At 42.2% G+C, this 9,546-nt stretch overlaps 1 protein-coding gene across 1 annotated transcript; it reads left to right on the forward strand.

Annotated features, from left to right (window-relative positions):
• The first annotated feature begins 328 nt into the window (after positions 1–328).
• On the forward strand, positions 329–7,111 carry LOC125530521 (CMP-sialic acid transporter 5). The gene is made up of 15 exons (XM_048694904.1): positions 329–590; positions 1,130–1,246; positions 1,631–1,687; positions 1,951–2,028; positions 2,142–2,186; positions 2,278–2,337; positions 4,183–4,305; positions 4,434–4,508; positions 4,715–4,784; positions 5,193–5,300; positions 5,406–5,539; positions 5,622–5,698; positions 5,885–5,933; positions 6,020–6,086; positions 6,634–7,111. The coding sequence occupies exons 1-14, from the start codon at positions 420–422 to the stop codon at positions 6,068–6,070; spliced, it is 1,215 nt and encodes a 404-aa protein (XP_048550861.1). The 5' UTR covers positions 329–419; the 3' UTR covers positions 6,071–6,086; positions 6,634–7,111.
• The last annotated feature ends 2,435 nt before the right edge of the window (positions 7,112–9,546 follow it).

Genomic DNA, 9,546 nt, shown 5'->3' on the forward strand with positions numbered 1-9,546 from the left:
CCCTCCCCCCCCCCCTCACCCCTTCCTCCCCCCCCGCTACTCCTGCCGGAATCCGTGATCCCGGCGCGAGCATCTCACGCCCACTTCCCATCATCTCCCAGGATCCAGCCTCCGCACGCTCGCCGGAGCCGCCAAGCTACAACCAAGCACGCGGTGCCCGATTCGCCGAGTGCGGCGGTGGCCAGGCCCAGATCTGCGAGATCGCCACCGACCACGCTCCGCCTCCTCCGAGGTACAGTGGACACGCCTTATCCTTCAGATCCGCTCTTCTATCCAGTCATATCCGATGCGCCACTGCTGATTGGCTGAAACGGTGCGACTGCTCTAGTAATGCTTCTGGGATCCCTCGGGCTCGGACGCCGGTAGTGCTGAGCGGCATCTAGTCGGCGGCGTGCTCCCGTGGCGGCGACTTGGGCGAGATGCAGCGAAACGGGGTGATGGAATGCACAGCGTGCCGCTCCCGGCTGGTGGCGCCGAGCCCGCGGAGCGTGTCCAGGGCGTACGACAAGCACCACAACAAGATAACGTCCAAGTTCCGCGCGCTCAAATTCCTCCTCGTCGTCGGCGACTGCATGCTCGTCGGCCTCCAGGTGTGTTTCTACCTCTCTGTAACGATAATCGAACTACTACGTTCTCATCAGCTCAATCCATCACGTGGTGCAAATACTTGTGAAATGGTATTTTGGCATGATCTGCGTCGAACAATTGTGAGGCAATGTCTGCATGCTTCAGTTAGTTGGTCCCTTCTTTAACGTTACATGCATCTATCTGGTAACAAGCACTCTCTCGTGTCAAAATATGAGGCTTATTTCACTAACAATTACTTTGTTAATATGTGGTTTATGTGACATAAAATTGATGCCATTAGATTCGTATTGAAAAAGTACTTGCGATTTGTACCGCATAAACCATGTATCAATAGTAATTGTTGGTCAAAGCATTACCTTAATGAATGAAAATACACCTTATTTTTTGGGATAGAGGGACTAGTAAGTTACTTTCTTACGATTAGCTTTCCATTAGAGATAATGGAAGTAAGTATATTTTCTTGCGAAAGATAATCCAAGTAAGTTAGAGAGCTGTGTTCATGATTAGGTTCCGTACTTTAATAATTTACTGTTGTCTGCAGCCCATCCTAGTGTTCATGTCAAAAGTAGATGGGAAGTTCCAGTTCAGCCCCATCAGTGTTAACTTTTTGACGGAGGTTGCAAAAGTTATCTTTGCTATCGTGATGCTAATTATTCAGGTTTGTTCTTGGCTTCTTGCTCCAATGTGTTTCTATTGTGCATGTACGCCGATGATGTCACATGATGTTATACATGAAACACCATTTTTTACACGCATATCTTGTCTGGATGTTTCTGATTTTTTTTGTGCTTGTTAGGCTCTTGCCTGTTTTTGGCATATCTTGCATAACACATGTAGTTATTCCTGTAACAAAAGTTCTTTACTCACCTATCACCATAGGCAAACTTTGTCACAGCAGACTGTTTGGAAATTTGTGTACCATTCTATTTTCCATGGTGCATAATAGCTGCAAGCGACATATTTAATTTGTTGATGGCTTCTCTATAGCTTAGGCTCCTCACTTCTTATTCGCCTCTTTAACGTTGTTGTACTAATCTGACAGTCTCGAAAGCAAAAGGTTGGGGAAAAACCACTTCTGGCACGTTCAACCCTTATACAGGTGATGTATCTGGCCACATGATGATACAGTTTACGCCCCTTTTGTTGCTTGTGTTCATATCATTGCGTGTATGTTTTCATTTTCAACATTGAATCAGTGCTTGGTATTTTTGTTCTATATAGTTTTATGTTGTTTTATATCTTATTACTTTCCCCCCCAATATTACGTTTCTATTCCCCCTATACCCATACTTAAAAATACTTTATTTCACTTTTTTATCACATTGTTTTGTTATCTGATAATTCAATCATTTCTTTTTGTAGGCAGCCCGCAATAATGTACTCCTAGCTGTCCCTGCACTTCTATATGCCATCAACAATTACCTTAAATTTATCATGCAGGTAAGTTTCATTGGATTTAGAGGCAGAGTCTTGCAGTTGTCATGAGTAAACATTTTTTGCCTTGTGAGATTGACGTACAGCTATACCTGACACATATTGAGCGTATTGTGCAGTTGTATTTCAATCCTTCAACTGTGAAAATGCTAAGCAACCTAAAGGTACACTTTTCTTGTCCTACTCAGATGTCATTGTTTAGTTGTATTAGTGTGTATGCATATATAACACCATTTGTGATCCAAACTTCTCTAGGTACTGGTCATAGCTGTTCTTCTGAAATTTATAATGAGAAGGAGGTTCTCTGTTATTCAGGTAAGGTTGACGTTTAAATTCTGTTGCAGTTATTTCTACAGTTTAGTTTTAGTTTGAGGATTGAGTTTACCAAAGTGTTTTATGCTTTTAGATTATTTGTTTATCTACTAGTACTACTATCATGTAACTTAAGAATTACTGGATTAGGCTCTACCTGCCTCATTTTACATGATCTATTGCCCAATCATATTAGGAATATTAAGAAGCATTGATCAGTGCATTCTGAACTTACTAGAAATTGTTAGAACTACTAGTAGTATCATAGTTAATAAGGCATCACCAAAGTGTCGTTTAGGCGTTGAGGCAGTCTTGGGTGGTGACCATAACCGTTTTGTGGCGTCCAAGGCATCGAGAAGGCATGGTATAGTGTTGCCTGAGGCGAGGCAGGTGATGAGGTTGCTTGTAGTGGGAGGATGGAAATAGAGAGCAGGTAAATCATTGAAGAGGGAAGTGAGATACATACATACAGTAGCTAAGATAAAAAAGAGACCTGCAACCTTGGGTTGAGGGAAGCAGTTCTGATGCTGAAGCCACCTATCTGTTGTCTCCACTGGCTTGCTGCACCGAGCCCTTGCTGCTGTCACCACATCTTGGCTCGTTACTTCTGCTCTGGCTGCAGATTGCCACTGCCGCTGATGTCACTGCATGTCGTAGTTGTCATTGTCTCCGACGGTCTGATTATTGAGTTACAAGGTTGATGAGGAACAATAGAGAGAAGGCGAAGAAAAAAACATAAGTCAAATCTGTTTGATTATTTCTAGATACTTCTACCCTATTCTAGTATTTGTTTCTTTTCTTAACCCTAACTACTGTTTTCTAGAGTCTTCTAGCCATGAGTAGAATGTTGAATCTTAAGCAATGTTTTCTAGAGTGTTCTAGCTATAAGTAGAAGTTGAGATGGCTTCCCAAAGCCCTGTAAATTAGGTTTTCACCTCTAGTTTGTAACCAGACTTATGTACCCCACTACCTATAATAGAACCTGGTGTTCTATCTAAGATCTTGGACTAGATCTTGTGCCCTATGAGTTTGTATTGAACTCCTGCTGCCATATTGGCCTATATTTGCCTCTAGAGTGATATCTAGGGCAGCACGTTGAAGTAGTTCCTTCAACACTAGTGCTGTACACTTTGTAGCAGCAAGGTGGAGTTGTTCCTCCACATCCTTGTGCTGCTTCAGAGGTTGAACTTCAGGCACCATGGCTGGTATCCCCTCCTTTCAGCTGCCACCATGGCTGGTATCCCCTCCTTTCACCTGCTTCCCTTGTTCTTGCAGCTGCATTTTGCAGCTGGCTCTTCAGGGCACACAGAGCAGGGTTGAGGTGGATCACGCTATTGGGCTATGATTGCCATTTCAACCTTGACTTTTTCATCCGGGACACCATTTTATCATCTAATTGTTGCCGTACAAGATTGGAATGTCATGCCTTCTGTGCCTAGTAGGTGCTATAATGACCAGTCAAAGCTATTTACAAGAAAGGATTTTTCATCCCAAATTCCTTTGACAAAGTTAGCAGTGGAAAGCTCTGCTAACCGTTTCAGCTTCAGCCTCCTTTGGCAGTTGTGCATATCCCAAATAAATTAGCAGAATATTGGCTAGGTACAGGCTGTGCCTTGCCATGTTCCCTCAGCCTAGCACGATAGCCATGGTTATGTGGTCGATTTATTGGCTACAGCCATGCATTTCTTACAAATGGTTGGGAAATGAGGAGTGATAGTGGATTTTCCGTATATCTAAGCATATCTGAGCATAATGACCAAGGACAAAAGGTGCATGGAAAGTGCCATAAAAGTTCCGACTCTCAGCAATGTTAACTTCTCCCTTGCTTCTTGTTTCAAATGTTGGCAGTGGGAAGCTCTTGCTCTATTACTTATTGGGATCAGCATCAATCAACTTCGAACTGCACCTGCGGGCGATACAGCATTTGGTCTTCCTATCACTGCTATCGCATACATCTATACACTGATTTTTGTAAGTTGCTGTCAGGGCCATCTGGTTCTTTAGTTTTTTCCTTTGTTCTTTCACTTGTTTTTATAAGCTGTCGCAACAGGCAGCGAGCTTAAAGTTGCTGTATATTCAGTTGAAACTGTGAATTGTAGGTAACTGTTCCATCACTAGCTTCTGTCTACAACGAGTATGCAATGAAAAGTCAAGATACTAGTATTTATCTTCAGGTACTTTCTTAATTTGACTATAATCTGTTCAGAATTATTAGGGAGTAACTGCCATTTTTTTAATTCTATCGAACTATATGCTTATTTTATGGTATTTCTCTTTTACTTTTCCAAATTCCTGTCGTAAGGCATGGGCTCATTCTTGTCTCCATCTCTGATTGTTTTGCCCTTTATCTAATTGGATGTTCTTTTGATATACTTCACAGAATTTATTTCTGTATGGATATGGTGCAATATTCAACTTCCTCGGCATCCTTGGGACGGCCTTATTCCAAGGTATGCACCTTTGTTGAATGCCCAGTATTTTTATGCTAGGTGAATAGTAAGTACTGCATGTTCGGGCAGGGAGTTTGTATTATATTATCATCCTTAGTGCTTTCTTAGTTGTGCAATCAAGGGATGGGAGTCGGGTATTACTTATTCTTATGAGCTGTTAAAACGAAGGAGTGATTTCCTGGTTGGTTCAGAATTTGAAATATGATTATTTTTTACTAAACCTTGAGGCCAGATATGAGCATTTCTCTTTAATTGTTTATCAATGACCACTGTCAGATCCCAGAGCAAAAAGGATAGCCATGTTCTTTCTTGTCCTGTCATGTCCAAAGCATCTGTTCATGAAATGTCATAATGCTACTTAAGTGTTGGTGCAGCACATGTTTCTGGTGTAATCATGTCTTCTTACAGGGCCCGAGAATTTTAATATCCTTCAAGGGCATTCAAGGGCTACGATGTTTCTCATATGTAACAATGCTGCGCAAGGCATTCTTTCTTCATTCTTCTTCAAGTATGCAGGTAAATGTTCTACCTTCCAGTCTTTCTTTTGTACATTGTGTTTGTTCTTATCTATTTCTTCTATAATTTCTCCTCATTAAATGGTCAATTGAAATTATCCTGCAGATACAATTTTGAAGAAGTATTCCTCAACTGTTGCCACAATTTTTACTGGTCTAGCTTCTGCTGCTTTTCTGGGACATACCTTGACTATTAACTTTCTCCTGGGCATATCAGTGGTGTTTATTTCAATGCATCAGGTATCCTTACCCATTTCTTAACTTAATTTTATTTAGCCAACCTTCTTCCTCTTCCATTTGTGTAACTTCTATTTGTTCTCAGTTCTTCTCACCTATAGCTAAAGTCAAAGGCGACAAACCAGGTGCATTATTGGAGTTGCAAGATACACAGAATCATCGGTAAGTTTCTATCCTTTCAAATGGTTCGAGTATGAATTTTGATCAGTTTGTCTGACTTGTTTTATACTGAATTCTTGATTCCTTGATAACTTTGATACACACACATGAATAATTACTTATGCTGTTATGATCATAAACTGATTTCCAAGTTTTTTTTTGACTCGTATGATGCCTATTACATCACAGGTCATCTGATTCTTCTTTTGTAAATATGACTGCTGGTGCTGCTGAGGACGTAAGCTACTTTTCTTGCTTCAAGAATAATAGAAACATCATTTACATTGCGGACACTCACATTTTAAGTTGCTCATGTCATTTCAGGCTAGCCATCAGCTTGGAACTGATGAGAGGCAACAACTGTTGCCAATTTGAAACGTATATTTTGTAGGTATGAATGGCTTACCTTATCCAGAATTTCTATAAGAATGTTTGCTCATGTTACATGCCTTGCTTTCTCTAGTAAGTAGAACAAGAATACATTTAACATATCTTTTCTGTCCATATGCGTACGCTCATGATATTTGAATTATGAACCAAATTCTAAATAAATAAGCATACGTCTCTGCGCCTACAAACTTGTGGGTATGTATCTATAATAGCTGTATTATTTGAGGAAAATATGTGCAGACATGTGTGTGATAAAAGAAATAGTGGTATCAAACAGGAGTTGCATGATCCAAACAGAAATTCTCATTGTTTCGGAGAATAAGTTTCAAGATTAAAACGATATGTGTAGTTGTACATATAGGCCACACTTGGTTTGATGTGGGCCCCACAATTATATTTTCATTTCGAACGAAGGAAATTGTAGAAGTAACTTGAGCCTGCATAGGTTCTATCTGTAACTCACCAATCCGGAATTAAGTTTGTTAAGAAGCCACGTTGCTAAGAATACTAACTAGCTCACTGCCTTTGAACTCCTTGTATTTCTGCAGGTAGGATAGAAGACACTTTTTCCAGGTGGTTCCAACAGTTGGGGGACAGCAGATTTTGTGTGGTGCTGCGAGTGAAATAAACTACTGTACACTGTAAAGGCAAAGACAGAAGTTACAAATGTGTTCCCTTTTCCATTTCATTCTTTTGGAGGGGGTGCGACCGTGCGTGGCCAGGTGGCGCATGATAACTTGGATAGTAAGGATATACTTCCTCTGTCCGGAAATACTTGTCATTGAAATGGATGTATCTAGATGTATTTTAGTTCTATATACATCCATTTTCATCTATTTTGATGACAAATATTTCCGGACGGAGGGAGTATTATCTCCACAGGAAGTCCCCAATACGATACACATAGAAATTCATTTTTCCCTGGAGCATGTTGCGTACAGTCAAAATGAGGTATTCTTTTGTACGGAATTTTTGAGCTACCGATCATTATAACAATTCGTTAATACTTGGTTCTTCTGGTGCTTATATGGTGACCGTCTGAATCCTTTTTTTTTTGGTGTTGTAAGAGGTTGAAGTCGATCTTCATAAAATAGCACTGTTTCATGTTTGAACCTAAGAACCGTTGTTACTCAGTAGGACAGGAAGTCAGAATTACTCCCTCCGATCCATCTTAATTGTTGCTGATTTAATACAAAATATTCGTTGTAGCTGTTTTACAAGTGGTTCTCAATCTAGGACTTATCTTCTTTCAGATTATGAACCCAACCTTGAAAATGAGGTGCAGTTTGTTTGAAGATTTTTTTCATTTTTAATAGACCAAATGCTCCAGCAGCCCATTAAGATGATATCCAGTGCAATTTCTCTAGGAAACAACCATAGATAAGCAGATTTCATCATAGCATTAGGGTGGATCGGCCGATCTTTCACGAAAGGAGTGGGTCCTGCAAAGAACACGAGGAGAATTTTCATCTATTTTGATGACAAATATTTCCGGACGGAGGGAGTATTATCTCCACAGGAAGTCCCCAATACGATACACATAGAAATTCATTTTTCCCTGGAGCATGTTGCGTACAGTCAAAATGAGGTATTCTTTTGTACGGAATTTTTGAGCTACCGATCATTATAACAATTCGTTAATACTTGGTTCTTCTGGTGCTTATATGGTGACCGTCTGAATCCTTTTTTTTTTGGTGTTGTAAGAGGTTGAAGTCGATCTTCATAAAATAGCACTGTTTCATGTTTGAACCTAAGAACCGTTGTTACTCAGTAGGACAGGAAGTCAGAATTACTCCCTCCGATCCATCTTAATTGTTGCTGATTTAATACAAAATATTCGTTGTAGCTGTTTTACAAGTGGTTCTCAATCTAGGACTTATCTTCTTTCAGATTATGAACCCAACCTTGAAAATGAGGTGCAGTTTGTTTGAAGATTTTTTTCATTTTTAATAGACCAAATGCTCCAGCAGCCCATTAAGATGATATCCAGTGCAATTTCTCTAGGAAACAACCATAGATAAGCAGATTTCATCATAGCATTAGGGTGGATCGGCCGATCTTTCACGAAAGGAGTGGGTCCTGCAAAGAACACGAGGAGAAACACTAAACCAACACAAGAAAGTCACACATGTGCTAGATCCTCGAATACATGGAACGGTATACGATCAACTAGGGACGATACAATGGTAACGGTCTTCTTTGTGAGGAGGTCTTGAGTTCTTCCCTAAAAGGGGTCTTGAATCCGCTTGGGAGATCTCTGGTGGAGGCTCGAATCTTCATGGAGAAGGTAACCAAGTGGATGAGCAAAGCTCTCACATAAACATGAGCTAAACCTTTGCTAACCCTAGAAAGTTGGGCGAGGTGGAGTATATATAGTCTAGGGGGGAGAAGGGATACACGGGCCTCGGCCCTTCACTGTGCGCAGACAGGGAAGGCCGGATGTCCGGGCTGGTCGGGTCGGATGTCCGGGCTTTCAGGCGGCGCCGGATGTCCGGGCTGGAGTGGTGGCATTTGTTGCTCTCGGGTTCGGAGGGCCCAGATTTCCGGGCTGGTGGCCGGATGTCCGGGGGCTCGGGAGAGGCCGGATGTCCGGGCTGTCGCGGCCGGATGTCCGGAGCCTGTAGCTTCTGGCGGCTGTGCTGCTGTAGTGGACGACGCTCCAGGGGCCGAATGTCCGGGGTCATGGCCGGATATCCGGGGCCTGGGAGATGTTCTTGGTTCCTTCCGTTGGTTCTCCTCATCCGTGGATTTGGGGACTTGTACATCTTCATGCACATCTTTGGGAGGGCCCTCTTGGTGCCTAATCATGCACAACACCTCGGACTTAGGTAGTAGCCATGTCTCATGCATAGAAAGTGGAAGTTCGGAGAGGAGTGAGTTCACCTTATCTTCGATATCCTTGGCTCGGGCTCGTGTCATTGGTCCAAGTGGTGTCGTAGGAGGTGTAGGTGCATCCATGGGGATGATCTTGGGATGCTCCGCATCATCTCCCCTCCCTTGGGGAAGATTCGTCCTCGGATCGAAATCCTCATCACCATGGTAGGGCGAGTGATCTTTGATTTTGAAGATGTCGCTCACGGAGTACTTGCCACGAGGGATGTCGATCTTATATGCGTTGTTGTTATAGCGTGCAAGCACCTTGAATGGTCCATCCGCGCGTGGTCGAAGTTTGGACTTGCGTTCTTGGGGAAAGTGGTCCTTGCGAAGGTGTAGCCACATGAGGTCTCCAATGTTGAATATCATAGGGTGCTTGTTGATGTTGAGCTTGGTCGCAAGTCATTGTACTTGGCGCTCGATTGTATTTCTTGTATCTTCATGCACCTTCTTGAGATGGGTCACTCGTGCGCTTGCGTCCAAATTGATGCGCTCTTGGAGTGGTAGAGGGAGAATATCCAATGGTGAAAAAGGGTTGAATCTGTAGACGACCTCGAAGGGGGACTTGCCGGTTGTTGAGTGTCTTG

The sequence above is a fragment of the Triticum urartu genome, unplaced genomic scaffold (assembly GCF_003073215.2).
Source record: "Triticum urartu cultivar G1812 unplaced genomic scaffold, Tu2.1 TuUngrouped_contig_6374, whole genome shotgun sequence".
Lineage (NCBI taxonomy): Eukaryota > Viridiplantae > Streptophyta > Magnoliopsida > Poales > Poaceae > Triticum > Triticum urartu.

What these genes read in the sequence shown, in the direction of transcription:
- LOC125530521 (XM_048694904.1), top strand. Translation starts at nt 420, where the DNA reads ATGCAGCGAAACGGGGTGATGGAATGCACAGCGTGCCGCTCCCGGCTG. An exon ending in GCATGCTCGTCGGCCTCCAG is followed by an intron (nt 591 to 1,129) that starts GTGTGTTTCTAC and finishes TGTTGTCTGCAG; the next exon opens with CCCATCCTAGTGTTCATGTC. An exon ending in TCGTGATGCTAATTATTCAG is followed by an intron (nt 1,247 to 1,630) that starts GTTTGTTCTTGG and finishes CTAATCTGACAG; the next exon opens with TCTCGAAAGCAAAAGGTTGG.